The sequence below is a fragment of the Bufo gargarizans genome, chromosome 2, assembly GCF_014858855.1.
Source record: "Bufo gargarizans isolate SCDJY-AF-19 chromosome 2, ASM1485885v1, whole genome shotgun sequence".
NCBI lineage: Eukaryota > Metazoa > Chordata > Amphibia > Anura > Bufonidae > Bufo > Bufo gargarizans.
The window spans coordinates 679,010,156-679,031,950 of NC_058081.1; the positions used below are offsets into that span (position 1 = coordinate 679,010,156).

The following is a 21,795-nucleotide window of genomic DNA, read 5'->3' on the forward strand; positions in this document are numbered from 1 at the left end:
GAAAAAAAAAACTAAAAGTGACCCCATTTTGTAGGCAGGTCTAAATTAACAGAAGGCGGGGCAACACAATTAGGCAGGGTCAACAATACCATGGTGCAAGATACTATCCCAGCAGAACCAAATAACACAGTGTAGCACAATATACTGCCCCAAAAAACTGGCCCTCTGTGGTGGCAATCAATAGCTACCATCTTCTGTCCTCCAGTTGCCTATAGAGCAGAAGGCTTAGGAGGTGAGGTGCAGGTCACAGCATTTGAATTCAGGAGGGCATGTGCGGTAACTGGCTGGGTACATCAGTGCCTGATTCTCACAGCGTTAATTACTGTTGAGTGCTCATTATGTACCCGGTCAGCGGCAGAGAGGGGGGCTTGGAGGGCCCCCTGGGGCATCGGCCCACTGGGAAATTTCCCTGTAGGGTCTATGCCCTATCCACCCCTGCCTCTGACTGTCCACTGTTGAACCCTATATAAACAAAGAACACTCTTTCTTCATCCCAAATCATCACTTTTTCTATGTCTTCATCCCAAATCATCACCAAGACGTTTTCCCCAGCTGATGTTTGGTTTATTCAGAGACCCATGGTGAGGTGAAAGATAGATCTGACACCATGATGAACCTATCATAGTGCCCTAATCACAATGCAGAGTGGATCAGCGAGTTGTCTCCTTTCCTCCTCATCTGGACACGTACAGTATCAGAATGAACATATCCTTAACTGTTTTATTCCCATAGTTTGCAGAGATTTCACAATGCCGTAGCTCCCAGCCTAAAAGACGAATATGATCTAGGCATTTCTCCTGTTAGATGAGTAAGTGGGGGTCTCCCAAAGTAGCTCAATATAGCTGATATTAAAAGAAACCTGCATTATTCGTGAAACAAATCTGAAATAATCATGTTAATAGCCCAAAAGTTACAAAAGTTATTTCCGTTAAATTATCGCATGTGAGATACAGCTAAGTAGTGGATGGGCCTGAAGGCCAAAACTACCTTGGTCCTGAACTGGTGAAACCTACAGCTATACAGGAGGTTTGGAGATCTGTATCAGAAAAAGTGGTCAAATTAACTGAGCAGTGGAAGGAGAGGGTCTTTTGTTATTTTAACAATAAGTTTGATTGTAAAGAACATCCATGTACTCTTCTGGTGCGGACATTTTTACTTTTCTGGCACCGGATCCAGGTTACTGCCACTGCTGCTATTTGTATGAATTTTAAACATTTTGTTTGGTAGGAACTGGTACGTGGACGAACCCTCGTGTGGCAGTGAGGTGTGCGTAGTCATGTACTACCAGCCATTAGCTCCTCCTGGTGTTGGTGGACGGTACATGTTCCAATGGAATGATGACCGATGCAACATGAAGAACAATTTCATATGCAAATATTCAGAAGGTCAGTGCTTTCCTGGTATTATCTGTCACAAATCATAAGCATTTCATTCAATTCCAAACCATTTCCTAAAGCCTTATTCACACAGTCAGTGTTTGATCAGCGATTTTCATCAGTTATTGTGAGCCAAAACCAGAAGTGGAGGTTTACGCAGAGTATAAGGTATTACGGAAAGATCTGCACCTGTCCTTTGTTGTTGACCAGCCCCTGGTTTTGGCCACAATCACTGATGGAAATCACTGATCAATACATTGACCAAACACTGATGTGTGAATAATACCTAAATCAGAGATTGCCAATATGCCCTTCTGTTAGTTAAACTCTCCGCATTGTCCAGCAAATACAGGCTTCCACAGCTTCCTGGCAGTTGTGGTTTCTTAACCAAAGTAGAGCCATGGGTAAAATTTCCCAATTAGATATACAATGTTTTATAAGATAGGTTATTCAATATGTTAGAATTTTAGTATTCCGTTAGAAAGGTTTTTTGCAGAATATAAAAGGTCTTGTCCCAAATGCGACAAACAGCGGGTGACGCTATGCTACTGTTTTTGAGAATGCAAACCGATTAATAGGTTCTGGCAGAACATTTCACATTTCACATTTCAAATTAAATCCAATTTGGATGTGTTAGTGGCAAAGAAGAGCATTAGTTAATTGGCTTAGGAAGGAGGCACTGAATCGGGTGATGGTGGGAGAATTATTAGCTAATATTATTATATTGGAATTAGGGTCTTATCACAACAAGAAAAAATTGAGACAATATACTAAACTTAAAGGGGATCTGGAGAATGGCAGGGTTTTTGGTAAACCCTCCATTCTGCAAGACCTGCAAAGGGAAGTTGATTTACCTTCTTCCCAGCGCTGGCTTCCTGCTTCTTCTTCTCCCAGCCTGCGATGCTCCTCTGGGCTCCAGCAGTGTCAACATCTGTTTTGACATTGCTGCAGCCAATCACAGGCCGCGGTGGTGTGAGGCTCCCTTTGCGACCATGTGTCCTTTTGTCATGAGGAGTCTGATACTGCCACAGTCCTTGATGGGCTGCGGCGATGTCAAATTGGATGTTGACATTGCTGGAGCCAACAGAGCATTGCAGGCCAGGAAAAAGGTAAGGGAGCTGGAGCTGGGAAGCCAGTAAGCCATCTTTCCTTTATAGGTCCTGCAGAATGGGGGAAGGAACCCCTTTAAGTCAAAATGGGGAAGTTTTTTGCACAACCCCTTTAAGTCAAAATGGGGAAGTTTTCTCAATGAATATTATGGCCTTAAAGGGGTTGTCTCAGTTAAGCAAATTACATTTATCATGTAGACAATGTTAATCTAAGGCACTTACTAATGTATTGTGACTATCCATATTGCTTCCTTTAATGGCTTCATTCATTTTCCCATCACATTATACACTTCTCATATCCAGGCGTTACGGCCACGGCTGCAGCGCAAATGTGAGGTGGCTGTGCATGCATACCTATGGGCACTCCCATGGTCCCAGCCACCAGAGAGGCGGCACTTTTTCCTATAGTGTGCAAGCACGACCACCGCTGCTGGACTGCAGGGTGGTCGTTACCCCTGGATACAAGCAGTATATAATGTGATGGAAAAATGAATCCAGCCAGCAAAGGAAGCAATATGGACAATCACAATACATTAGTAAGTGCCTTGTATTAACTTCCTTTAGATGATAAATGCCATTTGCTGAAGAGAGACAACCCCTTTAATACCCATGAATTACACAAACATAAATGGACCTCAAGCCGAGATGACAGAATTAAAATAAAGAAGAGGTGCACGAGAGATTCCAGGAGGGTGGGTATATGAATGGGTTGAAATTGATTATCGTATTGATTACATTTATTTACAGATTGGTAATGTTTTTTTATTGTATGCTTTACATTAAAAATGAATTTGAAAAAAGTTTTAAAATATGATTTTTTAAGGAGGCAATCAAAAACCTTAAAGAGGTCTCCCCACAAACAATACTTATCCACAGGATAGTGGATAAGTGTCTCATCAATGGGGGGCCATGCACTGGCATCCCTACCAATCATGTGAATAGGGGTCCCATGTTCTCCACTTTGAATGGAGCGGCAATCGTGTTGAACCCCCACCAAAAACATATCCCCTGCATTACTGATGCCTTTTATCCTCATACTACAGGGTTTATAGTACTCAATTCTTTAGAGTGTAACATAATTCACCTTCACTAGGACTCGAGTTTTTAAATTTGCGTCTTTTCTTTGCTTAGTGGTGAAACCAACACACCCCCCAACTCGAAATGGGTCAAATGCTGGTAAGTATGTGAAAATTAAGTAATAACTGCAAACATTATCCAAAAGTGGGAACCTAACATGACATAACATGTGCTAGATTTAGGTGTTTAATTGCTATGTTTAGATAATTGGGGTTTTGTGTAATTAAAAGAACCCTTTCGAGAAAACGGATTTGCTGTGTTTAGTGCAAAGTCTGAGGGAACAGAGCATGATGCAGGGATCCTCTCTTTACCTTGTGTCACAGGGTTAGGCATTGCCCCTGACCCTGCATTGGGCATCAAGAGTATTTAGAAAAGGGTTACCAAGAGTGTTCCCATCATACACACACCAGATCTCTGAAAAGAATCATGTTAATACATTATTAATTATAATTACATAATTTTTTTAGATGTTGAACCAGTTGCAACCCGACCACCAGATGTTTCCATAAAGAATGTCAATCAGACAGCCAAAGAGGCTGAAGGTAAGTGTAAAGGCCACTCTTAGCCAATAGATAATGTATAGAATAAGAAAAAGGGGTTAGTTGGTAATATTGATTATTTCCACTGCGCTATAGATTTCCACACTACCCCCACTGTCTCCATCTTCTGGTTCCCGTGCTGTTTACATCTGGCTGGCCATGGACATAGTCACATGCACCGCTCCAGCCAATGGTCACTGCTGAGTGCTCAATCCAGTCATTGGCTGGAGCGGTGCATGTGACCATGTCCATGGCCAGCTGGGTGTAAACAGCACGGGGACCAGAAGATGGAGACAGTGGGGTCAGCATAGAGGACTGGAGCCACATGGAAAAGGTAAGTATGACTCTCTTTCAGGGGGCAGACTGGGGGCACTTGATAAAAATTATTATTACACTTTTAATAAGAAATGTAAGCCTAGTTACAACTACTCACTCTAATGCACGGTCATATTTATGATAGGACCAGATCTAATGGAAGTCATGGAAAAACTGGATACATTAATATCTAGCAGCAAAGACACCGGAGAACTCACCCTCCATGCTGCCCTACACTGTGGGCCGCTCATAGCCTTCCCCACCTGCTTTCCTGTGCGCACTCTCTTAGGGCACACACTGTTTCCAGCTCATAAAGGGCCAAAGCTCACACAGTCTAATATGTTCCCAGCCAATGGCAGCATTCCCTGGTGTATAGAGGATACCTTTCCCTATGAGAAAGTGCCTGAGCTATTGGTTCCTAGCTTGAGTAGACCTACAAAAGTGCGATAAGGTAGTATTCTGTCCCCATGCCCAACCTCTGTCTGTTTACTGGATTGATCCTGTAGCAACTATCCTGACCTATGCCTGATCACCATATTGACCCTGTGCTGTCTGCCCTGATTACTGTATTGCATGAATCTGCCTTTTGTGACTTCGGCTTGCCAACTAACCACACTTTTAGAAAGTAGTAATCCTGGCGCTTGCTATCTCCTCTGTATCTTTATCTGCAGTGCCGTAGCAGAATCGCACAAACTGCTATCAAATGCAAAAGTATAAACTCAATATTAATGACACCGCGCTTACCCCAACCTACTACAGTACACTACTAGGCATTGGAGCAGTCACAGACTAGTGGGCTAAACGCTGGAGCTGCCGTAGCTTCCTAAGAAGAAACTGCCGTACCTGTCTCCCAGCGCTTGTTCAATGGCTGCTTACTCCTGTGGGCTGTAGTTGAAAGTGATACCGGGTACTTGGTTGGGGATATTTGTTTCACGGTACGTGCCCCTGCTGTTTCACGGTACGTGCCCCAGCCGCTGGTGCAATGCCGTTTCTACAAATTGTACTTTGCCTGCTCACGAGTGGATAGTGACGTCACTATTCCAGCTACGGGTCATGGCTGGTACCAGAATTCCTAACAATGCGTTTCAGACAGTACGCTGTCCTTCATCAGGTAAAGAGGAGTGTGGTAATGCTCCAGAGTGCTCAGTACTTATACCCTCTAGCGGTCCCACCTTAACTCTTTCTATTCTGTCATAAGTTCTGGTTTGCTTATAGTGAAATCTACTGTAATGTTTTTCTCATTCGAATGCAAACAACTCTATCTCCGAGTTTAACCCTCCAGGTGCCAAAGTCTCCATATTAAAAATCCGTCTAGTTTCCACTCGGGACATGCTTTTTATCAGGTATCCCCCTCTTTTTGGTAATCTCACTAATTCTATTCCGCAAAAGGTGGACCCGTTAAATTTTCCTTCATGGTTTTCCTTATAGTGTCTAGACAGTGGATGTCCTTCAAACTTTCTATTGATATTATATATATGTTCACCCACCCTCTTTTGAGTGACCACACTTTTGCCTATCCCCTAGGTGCCATGCACCAGTTTCTCTTGGCCCAACGGGGTCAGTAGCATCTGAACGGAGAATACTCCTAGAGGTAGTAACCTGGAGGCTCCTGCAGATCCCAGAACCCCATACAGAGGTGAAATGGTGAAAACCAGGGTCTACCTTGATAGCACCCATTGCATTACAGTATAGTTGATGAGATAAAAGAGAGACATCTGTTGGCGTAAACCTGTGGTCAGCTGATGGTGGCGGTGCAGAGAGTCTGATGGCCTATACTAAATGGTGGTGCAAAAGAGGGACATAAAACAACGTGTTTATTATAGCTTTTCTTAAATTGTCTTACATACACTGATTTCTAGAATGTGAGGTCTGTAATACTTCAGCAACCATAGACATGCTGGTCTGAGAATAACAGCAGGCCCAGGCCTGGAGATCTGCATTCAGAGAACTCCTTATAGCTTGTCGGGTACAGAGTATGGGGCAGATGCATCTTATCAGGTTGAGCTTGAATGACAATGCTGAATTTGAAGTACTGAAGATACATTTATCTTGTCATTTCAGAGTCTAATTTACATTTCATCCTTATTGCAACCATCCCGGTGCTGACGCTGCTGCTGATATTTATCGGAGTATTGTGTTGCTGCATCATAGAATGGAGGCAAGTTATACTGACATATTACATTGGTGTTAATGCAGAATAGAAATGGATGCACATATGGGTGCAAACAATGATCTCCTATTATAAGAACTTGTACAGACAACTATAACCTGGAAATAATGCCTATAGAAACTGAAGTCTAAGAGCTCATGCCCACGGCCTTATAATGCCTGTTTTCTATGGAGTGGTGATAGGGCTGCCATAAAGATACATGAGCCCTTTACTGTACCGCCATCATCCTGTGATTCATGCGGCGGTTTTAACATATGAGTCTGTATTAAGAGCTCTACAGCCTCCGTGCACAGTGCTCTGTGTATGAGACCTATATCAGTTAAACAGTCAGCTTGGAGATCTACAACCATGAAGCCGGTGTTGACTACATACTATATTCTGTGGAAATCAGAATCACACAGTATTAATATAACCGATACCTTCAAACACAATACAGATGACTGACTTTCAGCGCACCGGTCAACATTGTTCCTACAAAGTTGTGTCACCTGACTAGTACCCATGTTATAGTGCAGACCATATAGTAGTGCCAGCAAATAATAAGTCACAAATTGTAGCTTTTCTGGAGAGAAGAGACCTGCAGGCGTTCAGAGTCTATGAGCCGCAAAGTTTGTCATCTTCCAGGGGCCAAATCACCCGGCCATTGTCTACTTTAGTGCCGTCTAATGGTGACTCTCCAGCACGACCAAAACTACAACTGCAGCATGCCCAGACAGCGTCAGGTAGGAGTGTACGCAGATGACATAGGACCCCGTCGCAAAGTGTATCTGTGAGATTTTTGTTGAATTTACAAGCGGAAAGTCGCATGGTGCCTCACCAACTATAACTAACTTATAAGTGGGAAAAGAATCTTTAACCCCTTCAACCCACAGCGATTTTCCAATTTTTTTTTTTTGGGGGGGGGGGGGGGGCAGACAAAGTGACGGAAAAATGGAGAATGGGCCTTTTTTTTTTTTTTTCGTTACACCATTCACCCTATGGGATAAATATTTTTACATTTTAAATACAGGCGTTTATGGGCGCAGCAATGCCTATTGTGTTTATATTTTTATCATAGTTTGTTTATTTATTTTTTTAGTCTGTGTAAAGATCGTGATTTGAATTTTTTTCTATTTTATTTATATTTTTTTAACCCCTTAAGGACCGAGGACGTACCGGTACGCCCTATTTCCCGAGTCCTTAAGGACCGAGGACGTACCGGTACGTCCTGACTTAAAACCGTAACTCCGGCGCCGCGGGGGTTAATCGGAACGGGATTTCGGCTGAAATCATTCAGCCGGCATCCCGTAACAACGCCGGGGGGGGTCATTTGACCCCCCCGTATCGGCGATCGCAGAAAACCGCATGTCAATTCAGACCTGCGGTTTTCTGCGTTTCCGGTCCATTCGGGTGTCCTGTGACCCGATGAACCGGAAAAAGACTGCGATCGGTGGCGTAATTATACACCACCAATCGCAGTCCGAGGATTTGAGGAGGCGGTGCTGGCCCTGGTGCTGAACACTGCTGTCCAGGGTGCTGATTGGTGCAGGGGAGAGAGGCGCGAGATTCAAACTTCCTGCGCTCCTCTCTCCCCTCCTCTTCCTGTTCTGCACGAGCACCCGGCAGCATCGTCCAGCACCAGCTCCTGTGTCCCCCTAATCGGCATCCATCACCCTCCTGCACCCATCGCCACCCAGGTAGGTTAGGGTCAGTGAGGGAGAGGCACCGTTAGGCAGGGAAAGAAGGGAAAAGTAAGTTAGGAAAAAAAAAAAAAAAAAAAACTTATCCAAACTTCCATCTATCCATTTAACCCTAACCCAGACCCCCCCCTGCCACTTGCCCCCCCCCCACCAGCCCCCCCACCCCACACCAGACCCCCCCCACCCCACCCACCCCCCACCAGCCCCCCCACCCCCCACCAGCCCCCCTCCTCACTTTTTTTTTTCTGCGTGCGCTGACTGGCCGGCACTTTTTAGCGTCCGTCCACTGTTAGCGCATCGCCCGCCCCACACCCCACCGACCGCTGATCAGCGTTGTACCGCTGATCAGCAAGTTTTAACTTTTTTTTTTCCTAACACTTGCCCTTTTTTTTTTGCCTTTTTTAGTACGCGAACACCCGTTGCCCACACACACACGCACATATAATAAAGTTTTACACACACGCACACCTACACGCACACACACCCATGGCCCGCCGGGTGTTCTCGGCCGAGGAGGCATATGCCCAGATTGCCTCCGACTCTGAGAGCCCCAGTGAGGATGAGGATGACCCCACGTTCCTCTTATCATCCGCATCCTCCTCATCATCATCGGATGACGATGAGCCACCAAGGCGGCGGAGACGCCGCCAGGCGGAGCCAGGGGCCCCACATGCTAGGGATCCTGTGGCCCACCCTAGTACGAGCCGCCCTGGGGTTCGTACTGGTTTCCCGGCCCACCAAATAAGTCCACCGGAGACCCCTGCCGATGAACTTAGCTGGTGTCCCCCAGTGGACTTTGAGCCTGAGATTCCGGATTTCGCTGGCAATCCTGGAATCCAGATTCCCACAGTGGGGTTTACTGAAATAGACTATTTTAGTTTTTTTTTCAGTAACCCACTGGTGAATTTGATGGTGGAGCAGACGAATCTGTACGCCCAACAGTTCGTCGCTCAAAACCCAGGCTCAGTTTTGGCTAGACCCGGTGGCTGGACGCCGGTCAGTGCAGCCGAAATGAGGACATTTTGGGGCCTCGTGCTGCATATGGGTCTAGTCCAAAAACCCAGTGTCAGACAATACTGGAGTGGGGACGTCTTGTACCAGACCCCACTGTACAGTATGGTCATGACACGTCACCGGTTTGAGGCCATCCGGAAATGTCTGCATTATTCCGATAATGCAGCATGTCCACCCCGAGGTGATCCTGCCTATGACCGGCTGTATAAGATACGGCCGGTCATCGATCACTTTGGGGCCACATTTCAGCAGGCCTACGTACCTGGAAGGGAGGTCGCGGTTGATGAGTCGCTCATTGCGTTCAAGGGGAGACTCAGTTTCCGCCAATATATTCCCACAAAGCGGGCGAGGTATGGCGTGAAGCTATACAAAATTTGTGAGAGTACCTCAGGGTACACTTACAAATTTCGTGTGTACGAGGGGCGAGATTCCCGTATTCAACCCCCAGAATGTCCCCCCACTCTGGGTGTTAGCGGGAAACTCGTGTGGGACCTTATGTACCCACTGCTGGATAGTGGTTACCACTTGTACGTGGATAACTTTTATACCAGCATTCCCTTGTTCAGGTCCCTTGCCGCCAGATCCACGTTCGCTTGTGGGACCGTGCGGAAAAATCAGCGCGGCCTCCCTGCCTACCCCCTCCAGGTACCTATCCCCAGGGGTGAGACCCGTGCACTTACCAGTGGAAACCTGTTGCTGGTCAGGTATAAGGACAAGAGGGATGTCCTTATGCTGTCCACAATCCACGGTAACGGCACCACCCCAGTCCCTGTGCGAGGTACCGCGGCAACGGTCCTCAAGCCCGATTGTATCGTCGACTACAATCGGTATATGGGAGGAGTTGATCTCTCTGATCAAGTCCTCACGCCATATAACGCCATGCGCAAAACCCGGGCATGGTACAAAAAAGTTGCGGTCTACTTGGTGCAGGTTGCCATGTACAACTCTTTTGTACTATCCCGAAGCGCTGGCAGCACAGGGACATTCCTCCAATTCTATGAGGCAGTCCTCAAGGACCTGATCTTTTCGGACCGGGAAAGAGCAGGCCGGAGTACCTCGGGAACTGGAGGCGCCCGGATCGTCCCTGGCCAACACTTTCCAGGTGTGGTCCCCCATACTGGAAAGAAGGGACGAACCCAAAAAAAGTGCAGAGTGTGTCACAAGAGGGGGATACGGAAGGACACCACAACTCAGTGTGACACGTGCCCCGATCATCCGGGCCTCTGCATTATCAATTGCTTCAGGGAGTATCACACTTCCATGGAGTACTAAATTTTTATAATCCCCAACAGTTCACTAGAGAACATAAAACACTATGGCTCTCAGACTTTGGAGACACGAAAACTATTTTTCTTTCCCCAAAAAATATTAGTTTTAGTGCAGGCATCCTCAAACTGCGGCCCTCCAGATGTTGTAAAACTATAACTCCCAGCATGCCCAGACAACCTACAGCCATCATCAGGGCATAGTGGGAATTGTAGTTTTACAACATCTGGAGGGCCGCAGTTTTAGGATGCCTGCTTAGTGTGTCCAAAGTCTGAGAGCCATACATATTGGGCATCGTCGCGTGCGTAAAAGTCGTCGCTATAAAAATAACTTTTGACCAAACGCCTCGGATGAACGGTGTTAAAAATATAAAATAAAAACTGTGCCAAAACACCTATTTTTGGGCAAAATTTCAATTTAAATCCATTTTGCCGGTAATAAAGCAAGGGTTAACAGCCAAACAAAACTCAATATTTATGGCCCTGATTCTGTAGTTTGCAGAAACACCCCATATGTGGTCGTAAATGGCTATATAGCCGCACGGCAGGGCATAGAACGAAGGGAACGCCATACGGTTTCTGGAAGGCAGATTTTGATGGACAGTTTTTTTTTTTGACACCATGTCCCATTAGAAGCCCCCCCTGATGTAGCCTAGACTAGAAACTCCAAAAAAGTGACCCCATCTAAGAAACTACACCCCTCAAGGTATTCAAAAGTTACTTTACAAACTATGTTAACCCTTTAGGTGTTCCACAAAACTAAATAGCGAATGTAGAAACAATTTTAGAATTTAATTTTTTTGTTACATTGCCTCAAAAAAGAGTAATATAGAGCAACCAAAAATCATATTTACCCCTAAAATAGTCCCAAAACAACAACCACCTTATCCCGTAGTTTCCTAGATGGGGTCACTTTTATGGAGTTTCTACTCTAGGGGTGCATCAGGGGGCTTGAAAGGGTACATGGTGTAAATAAACCAGTCCAGCAAAATCTGCCTTCCAAAAACCATATGGCGTTCCCCTTCTTCTATGTCCTGCCGTTTAGCCAAATAGTAGTTTACCACCACATATGGGGTGTTTCTGCAAACTACAGAATCAGGGCAACCCATTTTGAGTGTTGTTTGGCAGTTAACCCTTCTTTTACTCCTGGAAAAAATTGATTATATTGGAAAATTTTCCAAAAAATAGAAATTTCAAAATTGTTTCTCCATCTGCCATTAACTCTTGTGGAACACCTAAAGGGTTAACAAAGTTTGTAAACCCAGTTTTGAATACCTTGAGGGGTGTACTTTCTTAGATGGAGTCACTTTTCTGAAATTTCTATTCTAGGGGTGCAACAGGGGGCTTCAAATGGGACATGGTATAAACAAAACCAGTCCTGCAAAATCTGCCTTCCAAAACCCATATGGTGTTCCCCTCCTTCTATGTGCTACCGTTCGGCCAAACAGTAGTTTACGACCACATATGGGGTGTTTCTGCAAACTACAGAATCAGGGCAACCCATTTTGAGTGTTGTTTGGCAGTTAACCCTTGTTTTACTCCTGGAAAAAATTGATTATATTGGAAAATTTTCCAAAAAATAGAAATTTCTAAATTGTTTCTCCATCTGCCATTAACTCTTGTGGAACACCTAAAGGGTTAACAAAGTTTGTAAACCCAGTTTTGAATACCTTGAGGGGTGTACTTTCTTAGATGGAGTCACTTTTCTGAAATTTCTATTCTAGGGGTGCAACAGGGGGCTTCAAATGGGACATGGTATAAACAAAACCAGTCCTGCAAAATCTGCCTTCCAAAACCCATATGGTGTTCCCCTCCTTCTATGTGCTACCGTTCGGCCAAACAGTAGTTTACCACCACATATGGGGTGTTTTCTGCAAACTACAGAATCAGGGCAACCCATTTTGAGTGTTGTTTGGCAGTTAACCCTTGTTTTACTCCTGGAAAAAATTGATTATATTGTAAAATTTTCCCAAAAATAGAAATTTCTAAATTGTTTCTCCATCTGCCATTAACTCTTGTGGAACACCTAAAGGGTTAACAAAGTTTGTAAACCCAGTTTTGAATACCTTGAGGGGTGTACTTTCTTAGATGGAGTCACTTTTCTGAAATTTCTATTCTAGGGGTGCAACAGGGGGCTTCAAATGGGACATGGTATAAACAAAACCAGTCCTGCAAAATCTGCCTTCCAAAACCCATATGGTGTTCCCCTCCTTCTATGTGCTACCGTTCGGCCAAACAGTAGTTTACGACCACATATGGGGTGTTTCTGCAAACTACAGAATCAGGGCAACCCATTTTGAGTGGTGTTTGGCAGTTAACCCTTGTTTTACTCCTGGAAAAAATTGATTATATTGGAAAATTTTCCAAAAAATAGAAATTTCAAAATTGTTTCTCTATCTGCCATTAACTCTTGTGGAACACCTAAAGGGTTAACAAAGTTTGTAAACCCAGTTTTGAATACCTTGAGGGGTGTACTTTCTTAGATGGAGTCACTTTTCTGAAATTTCTATTCTTGGGGTGCAACAGAGGGCTTCAAATGGGACATGGTATAAACAAAACCAGTCCTGCAAAATCTGCCTTCCAAAACCCATATGGTGTTCCCCTCCTTCTATGTGCTACCGTTCGGCCAAACAGTAGTTTACGACCACATATGGGGTGTTTCTGCAAACTACAGAATCAGGGCAACCCATTTTGAGTGTTGTTTGGCAGTTAACCCTTGTTTTACTCCTGGAAAAAATTGATTATATTGGAAAATTTTCCAAAAAATAGAAATTTCAAAATTGTTTCTCTATCTGCCATTAACTCTTGTGGAAGACCTAAAGGGTTAATAAAGTTTGAAAAAACAGTTTTGAATACCTTGAGGGGTGTAGTTTCTAGAATGGGGTCATTTTTGGGAGGTTTCTATTATCTAAGCCTCACAATATGACTTCAAACCTGAACTGGTCCATAAAAAGTGGGATTTTGAAGATTTCTCAAAAATTTCAAAATTTGCTTCTAAACTTCTAAGCCTTGTAACATCCCCAAAAAATAAAATATCATTCCCAAAATGCTACAAACATGAAGTAGACATATGGGGAATGTAAAGTCATCACAATTTTTGGGGGTATTACTATGTATTACAGAAGTAGAGAAACTGAAACTTTGAAATTTGCTAATTTTTCTAAATTTTTGGTAAAAAATGTATTTTTTTATGCAAAAAAAATAACTTTTTTGACCCAATTTTAGCAGTGTCATGAAGTACAATATGTGACGAAAAAACAATCTCAGAACGGCCTGGGTAAGTCAAAGCGTTTTAAAGTTATGAGCACTTAAAGTGACACTGGTCAGATTTGCAAAAAATGGCCCGGTCCTTAAGGTGAAAATGAGCCCGGTCCTTAAGGGGTTAAAGTTTATTTTTTTTTAGATTTTTTTCTATTTTCTTTTAGTCTCCAAAGGGCCTAGCATGATGCAATTAGATTGCCACGTCTGTATATCAATGAAAATAAATCAATTGACAAATAGAAGATTCAGTATATTGTGCTGCCACCTGGTGCCCTACATTGAAATATGCCTGAAAAAAAACATTGCCTTCCACAGGCAATGAACGGTTCCCCCAATCGCCGCGTGAGGGAGCTGTTCCAGGCTTGGAAGCACTTCTGACCACAGTATCTGAGGGCTTAAATGCCTGCAATCGACATTATCGCTGATTGCTGGCATTATCATGCCTCCCAAGTGTCCCTCTTTTTGACCCAAGTCCCTCTGTCCCTCTTTGATCCTTAACCACTTTCTGTCCATAGGATATAAACGTCCTATGGGTGGACCTCTATTTCTGAAAGCACGTTTTAAAGCGTCCTTTCAGAAACAGCAGCTGCATGCTAATCGTGCAGCTGCTGATCGGGTTGCCCGCTGTCAGTGACAGCAGGGCAACCCAGAGAGAAGGCAGGTGTCCCTGCCTTCTGGATCGCTGCAGACACAGCTCTCGCCGAGCGCTGTGTATGCAGAGCAGGAAGCGCTTTCAGAGACCTCGATCAGCCCTGCTCTGAGGCTGTACAGCGCAGAATCATGCTGTACAGCCTCTCTGGGGGGTGCATTTCTTCTGTAACTGGGGCTACTATTATGTAAAAAAATAAAAAAGTCCACAAGTAAGGAATAAAAAAAAATTTAAAATAGAAAAAATAAAATAAAATAGACATATTTGGTATTGCTGCGTCCGTAAAAACCAGATCTATAAAAATATCACATGACCTAACCCCTCGGGTGAACACCGTAAAAAAAAAAAACTGTGTCAAAACAAGCTATTTTTGTCACCTTGCATCACAAAAGGTGCAACACCAAGTGATCAAAAACGCGTATGTCCCACAAAATGGTACCAATAAAACCGTCACCTCATCCCGCAAAAAATGAGCCCCTACATAAGAAAATCTCTCAAAAAATAAAAAAAACTATAGCTCTCAGAACATGGACACATTAAAACATAATTTTTTTGTTTCAAAAATGCTATTATTGTGTAAAACTTTAATAAATGAGAAAAAGTATACATATTAGGTATCGCCACGTCCGTTACAATCTGTTACAATCTGCTCTATAAAAATGTCACTTGACTGAACCCCTCAGGTGAACGCTGTAAAAATAAATAAATAGAAACTGTGCTAAAACAACCAATTTTTTGGTCACCTTGCCCCATAAAGTGTTATAATGAATGATCAAAAAATCATATGTACCCAAAAATAGTACTAATAAAACTGGCACCTTATCCCCTAGTTTCCAAAATGGGGTCATTTCTTGGGAGTTTCTACTCTAAGGATGCATCAGGGGGCTTCAAATGGGACATGGCATCTAAAAACCATGTGGAGTTCCTTTTCTTCTACGCCCTGCCGTGTGCCCATACAGCAGTTTATGACCACATGTGGGGTGTTTCTGTAAACCGCAGAATCTGGGTAATAAATATTGAGTTTTGTTTGGCTGTTAACCATCGATGTGTTAAAGAAAAAAATGGATTAAAATGGACAATCTGCCAAAAAAGTGAAATTTAAAAATTTGATCTCCATTTTCCTTTAATTCTTGTGGAACGCATAAAGGGTTAACAAAGTTTGTAAAATCGGTTTTGAATACCTTGAGGGGTGTAGTTTCTACAATAGGGTCATTTATGGGGGTATCCACTATGTAGGCCCCACAAAGTGACTTCAGACCTGAACTGGTCCTTATAAAGTGGGTTTTGGCAATTTTCTTAAAAATTTGAAGAATTGCTTCTAAACTTCTAAGCCTTCTAACGTCCTAAAAAAATAAAATGACATTTCCAAAATGATGCCAACATAAAGTAGACATATGGGGAATGTTAAGTAATAAATATTTTATGAGGTATCACTTTCTGTTTTAAAAGCAGAGAAATTGAAATTTAGAAAATTGCGAATTTTTAAAATTTTTGGGTAAATTTGGGATTTTTTCATAAATAAAGGTGAAATATTTTGACTCAAATTTATGACTATCATGAAGTACAATGTGTCACGAGAAAACAATCTCTGAATGACTTGGATAAATAAAGGCGTTCCAAAGTTATTATCACATAAAGTGAGATATGTCAGTTTTGCAAAATTAGGCCTGGTCAGGAAGGGGGCAAATGGCCCAGATGGAAAGTGGTTAAATGTCCCTCTTTTTGACCCGGGGAATTAATGCATAAATGTGCATTAATAAATTTACTAAATTGCTCCTTACTAAACTATCTGTATGTTTTCTACCTGTATATTAGACCAGAACTTCATTATTTGGTGCAATTTGGACCTTAATATATCTATAATCCCATGATTTCTGTGCTAATATTTAAATGGATATTGAAGTGCAAGAAAAAAAAATTGTCCCAGGAGCTCCACATGCTGTAAAAAAATAAAGATACTTACACTCACCTCACCGGTCCCCGGCTGCTGCAGTTGTGACGGAGTCAGTAATTTATGCTTTAGATGGAGTTAGAGGCGTGTTCCTCTTTGCAATTTTCAAAAGTTGGGAGGTACGCATTATCCCCAGGTGTCTGCTGTATAAAACCGCAGAAACCTGCCGGCTATGGCTATGGCGCCCGCTTCGCATACTTTTACACTTCGCTCCAAACTTCATTTTAATGCTGCACGGAGATCTGTCTTCGTACAGCATTACAATGTATGTGCTCCGGTGTGCGAAGTGAGTTATCACTACTAGTTATAACTTCAGGATTTGATTTTTGAACTTGAAAAACATTTTAAAACTTGGTATCGAATCTGACTTCGGTTATCTGTTATAAATGTTTTCAAGTTTAATAATCAAATCCCGAAGTTCTCACTAGTTATAACTTTGCCTTTCCGGAGCACAAACATTTTAATACTGTACGAAGACGGATCTCCTTACAGCTTTAAAATGAAGTGACTTCGGATCTTGGATCTGAAGCTTGCTTCCGTCATCACTAGTAATGGCTGAGGTCTGGAAAGGGTTAAGCATCTCCCCATGCAGCTTTATGTCTCCTGCTTCTTCTTCTATACTCTGTATCCACCACTAGGGGAGTCCAGTGCATAGATATTTATACAGTTACCTGGTGAACTTAATGAAAACTTTTAAAAATCTCCTTGCACTGAGCTCCCCCTAGTGGAAGCTTCAGGAAAATGCCACAGTCTCATGTCAGGAAGCAATAGAAGGCATTCAGCAATAGGTCTCCCTCTCACCCGGGACTCATGGCATTGGCATGGTCTGCCTCCATGTTCAGGACACCACTGTGGTCAGGCATGCTACAGATGGAGAGCCACAGGTTGGAGACCACTGTTGCATGATTTGTTTTAACGGACCACCTGGCAGCATTGAGGATCCTTACACATAACTAGGGTTAATATATGTGACACACCTATCTGAAGTAGAGACTTTATAATAAAAACTATTCATTTTAAAATTAGGTTTAATTGTCAATAATTGCACTTTCCCCCAGGAAACAACAACGAAGTGAAGTATCGGTGAAAGAGCCCAGCTTCTGGTTATCTCAAAACCGGCGGAATAGCCCAAACCTGGAAATATACAATGTCATTAAGAGGCAGACGGACGCGGACCTAGCAGGCACAAGACCAGATATCCAAAACACGTCCTTCCGAGGCCGCGCCGGAGAAACATCGCCTCCTGACAACCTCTCTGGAGAATATGATAATATTGGAGGACATCATTCAGAGAGTGGATTTGTGACCCTAGCCAGCACAGAAAGTGGCTTTGTCACTAATGAACTTTATGAGCTCTGTCACGACAGGTATGGCAGAAGCACAGAGTCAGGCTGGGTAGAGAACGAAATCTACGGTTATTAAATAATAAAAAACAATGGACTAATGAAATGCTATTTGTAAGGACGTTTTCCATACAAATAACATTAAGATGACACAATAAATACATGACACTAATGAATTGTGCAATGTAAAATTGACTCTCATTGAGAAATCCTTGAAGAAAAAGCAAAATAAGAACAATAATGATACTGCTTTATTTTCTAAGCTAGATATCCAGACCGCAGTTACTCATGTTACCACAAGATGGCGAAAAGAAACAAAAAACATCCTTTCATTTTTTATTTTTCTTGCAAGCTGCAGGTTTTCATTGACATTTGTTTTGCATGTTTTTTCCCTTGGTGAGCTGATTTTTACAAACTACCTCATATTAAATCCACAGACAAAGCAAAATCGCTTCAGCTCAGCCATATTTCAGCTCTTCTGGTTAATACAGACAATACAGACTATTGTATCCATAATCTTCCATATGATGAAAACATAAATGTGCATTTTCATAAAGATCTGATGATCTACGCCTGTTTACCAGATGGTAAAAATTGAATATATCATGTAAGAGATATACTCATTCTAGCCGCGCAGATCTTCTGTGACACGTCATACATATGATGCATTGTGTAAACTGTCCTCTATGCAGTAAATCCACTTCTGGCTGTTATCATCTTTATGTGCTGTTATCATCTGAAAATAGTTGATGTTTGCTATATAGGAGGTGACATTTTCACACTAGATGTCCATAGCTTCATACCTGTCAATTGTAACTACTATGTATTGATAAGGGGCTTGTGTTTATATATATATATATATCTATCCCCCTCCACAGTTTTTCCATAACCTATTTCTCAACACTTGTGTTTGCTACCAGTGCAGTTCCTCTAGAGATGATCTGCAAGAATCTTATAAGAGGCAATTGGCTTAGTTGTTACAAAAGTTTCTTTGTAGGCAAACGACTTGGTATCTGCTGGTGGTAAAGGCTGCATTTCCCCACTAGTGACAAGCTCTGGTTCTGGCTTTGATCCCAACTCTCTAGTAGATTATAACCCTGCCTGGGAACCTCTAGTGGCAGTGGCGATGAAGATGGCTCTGTTGTCCTACAAGTTCGGCCTGTTATCCTGTAAGTTGATCCAGAGGAAGGCAAAAAAAACTGTGAGGTAGAAGCCAATTTTCCCCACTTAGGCCTCATGCACACGACCGTTTTTTTTTTAAGGTCCGCAAAAACGGGGTCCGTAGGTCCGTGATCCATGACCGTTTTTTCGTCCGTGGTTCTTACTTGATTTTTGGAGGATCCACGGACATGAAAAGTGAAAAAAAAATCTAAGTCAAGTTTGCCATTGAAATGATAGGAAAAAATGGACACGGATCACGGACACGGATCACGGACGCGGATGACAATCTTGTGTGCATCCGTGATTTTTCACGGACCCATTGACTTGAATGGGTCCGTGAACCGTTGGCAGTGAAAAAAATAGGACAGGTCATATTTTTTTCACGGCCAGGAAACACGGATCACGGATGCGGCTGCCAAATGGTGCATTTTCCGATTTTTCCACGGACCCATTGAAAGTCAGTGGGTCCGCGAAAAAAAACGGAAAACGGCACAACGGCCATGGATGCACACAATGGTCGTTTGCATGAGGCCTTAAGGGGAGAAAAATTCCTTCCCGACTCCAATCAGGCAATCGGATAACTCCCTGGATCAACGAACCCTCTCTAGTAGCTATAGCCTGTAATATTATTACACTCCAGCCAGACAGGGCACTTTTAATGGGGAATTTACTTTTACATTCTGAATGTCTTAAAAGTTTTATTCGGATGATTCGCCGAATTTCACAAAAAAATTTGCTCCTTGATGAATTACTTCGTTAGGAATCGCATTTTTTGGGTAAGTAGCGAGTGCAATGACAGGGAGCTGCGATAGCGCCGTCCCCGTCATTGTACCCCTCAGATACATTATAGCGGCATCTTAGTGTAAAAATAATAATAAAAAAAATTAAATCAAACTTAGCGACTCCATTTGCTCGCAATGGGCTGGCCGCCGCCATCTTGCTTGAAGATCTCGGACGGCGTGGCGATGTAATCTCGCGCCGCACGGGATTTCGGGCGAGATCTTCAAGCAAGATGGAGGCTGGCGGCCCGCCGCGAGCAAATGGAGGAGGTAAGTTTGAATTTTTTTGTTTTTATACTATTTCAGGTTAAATCGATTCGTTGACACGAAGCACAAGGAACTTCGGCTTCTAGGCAAATCGGATTTATCCTGAAAAATTCGGATCGAATTCCACTTGCTGTCTGGGGAGCAATCATCAAAGGAGATAAAATGGCTGCCATCCTATTAGTACATAGAAAACCCGTCCTAATCACACAGCAGGACAAGTTACTTCACAACACTGAGCTAAAGAGCTGCCTCATCCTGCATTCTGCTCTTTAGCTCAGTGTCAGGGATTATGATCCTGAATACAGTTTATTATAATCATTAGCTGAATCTCCTCTGTAAGAATGGTGTTCATGGGGAGACATGAAGTACAGAGAAGGGTGATGTGAGTAATGAGTAGTAGCACTTGTATGCAGTCTTCATTACCACAGCCCCACATTACCATCATCTGTCCTCTCTATCCTATCTGTACTTCATGTCTCCTCATGAACTCCATTCCTACAGAGATTGAGCTGAAGATCTTATCATCTTTATTCAGGATCATAATCTCTGACACGTAGAGCAGAGAGGAGGATGAGGCAGCTCAGTGTCCTGAAGTAACCTGCTGTGTGATTAGGACAGGTTTTGTGTAGCCATTCTGCTCCCCAGACAAAACGAGCCATTATAACTAATGAAAGGTATTTGGTAGTGATGAGCCGAATACCTGTTCGGCTCGAGCATCACTATGCTCTGCACATGGCGGTACTCGGCCGAGTACCACATGTGCTCGAGCGGCATGCTCGAGTCTCCTTCCTGCACGTTTCACGGCTGCTAAGCAGCCAATAAATGTGCAGGTAAGTACTGCCATCACTGTAATGCCAGTAGCCATGTTGACTGCTGGCTTTACAGTGATTCGCTGGCCGGAAAGCTTCATCGGGTGCTATATAGCACCCGATGACGCAGGTTCAGCTTATTGCGAGTCAGGGAGAGCTGCACTTAGGAAGGGACAGATAGTGTAGGGAGATTGTGATCGCAATATATTTCAGGGAATAACGTTTCAAAGACCCAAAAGTCCTTTTAAGGACTATTGTGTGTGGTGGCAGCAATTTAATTGTGCAAAGTTGTACTTGATTTTTTGTTTTTATACTTTGTGAAATAGCGATTATTTTGCTATATAGAAGGTGTTTGCAGTGACTTGTGACATCTGTGCAGCCATACCTTCTGTGTGTCAGGGGCTGAGATAGGAAGAATATTAGTGAAAACAATAATTTTTTTCCCATAATCCACATTTTTGCTGTCAACGGTGTAATCCGTGAATTGTGTGATCTGCGTGAATCTGTGGAGCTGTATCACGGTCACCTGCAGATTAATGCAGCCATCAAAATCATGTTGGGTTTGTCGGTTCCACCTCAGCTCACCAGCAGGCCCACACCTAAAATCTTTTACTGGGTCAGCTCAGCTGCAGGCCCGCCACTCAAATCTTTTACTGGGTCAGCTAACATGCAGGCCCGCAACTTAAATCTTTTACAGGGTCAGCTCACATACAGGCCCTTGCATATAACTATTTAGAGGGTCAGCTCAGCTGCAGGCCATCGCATATAATGTTTTACAGAGTCAGCTGATCAGCAAGCCCGAACCTAAAATCTTTTACAGGGTCAGCTCACCTTCAGGCCCGCAACTCAAATCTTTTACAGGGTCAGCTCACCTGCAGGCCCGCAACTTAAATCTTTTACAGGGTCAGCTCACCTGCAGGCCCGCAACTCATGCTGCCTTGCTTTGAAGTAGTAGCCATAGCCGTTTATCAGGCTCCCTCTCCGAAATCGAACAATGATTCCCCATTACCGGTGGTCACCATGTTAGGCGC

The 21,795-nt window shown here is 43.2% G+C and overlaps 1 protein-coding gene across 2 annotated transcripts in view; it reads left to right on the top strand.

Annotated features, from left to right (window-relative positions):
• LAYN (layilin) overlaps positions 1 to 18,455 on the top strand; it is a 45,029-nt gene extending 26,574 nt beyond the window's left edge. The window contains exons 3-7 of one of the 2 annotated variants that reach the window (XM_044278474.1): positions 1,228 to 1,385; positions 3,617 to 3,661; positions 4,030 to 4,104; positions 6,478 to 6,574; positions 17,464 to 18,455. In XM_044278474.1, the coding sequence (XP_044134409.1) occupies positions 1,228 to 1,385; positions 3,617 to 3,661; positions 4,030 to 4,104; positions 6,478 to 6,574; positions 17,464 to 17,827 (739 nt within the window). In that variant the 3' untranslated portion in view covers positions 17,828 to 18,455. The remainder of the gene's footprint in view (positions 1 to 1,227; positions 1,386 to 3,616; positions 3,662 to 4,029; positions 4,105 to 6,477; positions 6,575 to 17,463) is intronic. The other variant, XM_044278475.1, reaches the window with a different exon arrangement.
• The last annotated feature ends 3,340 nt before the right edge of the window (positions 18,456 to 21,795 follow it).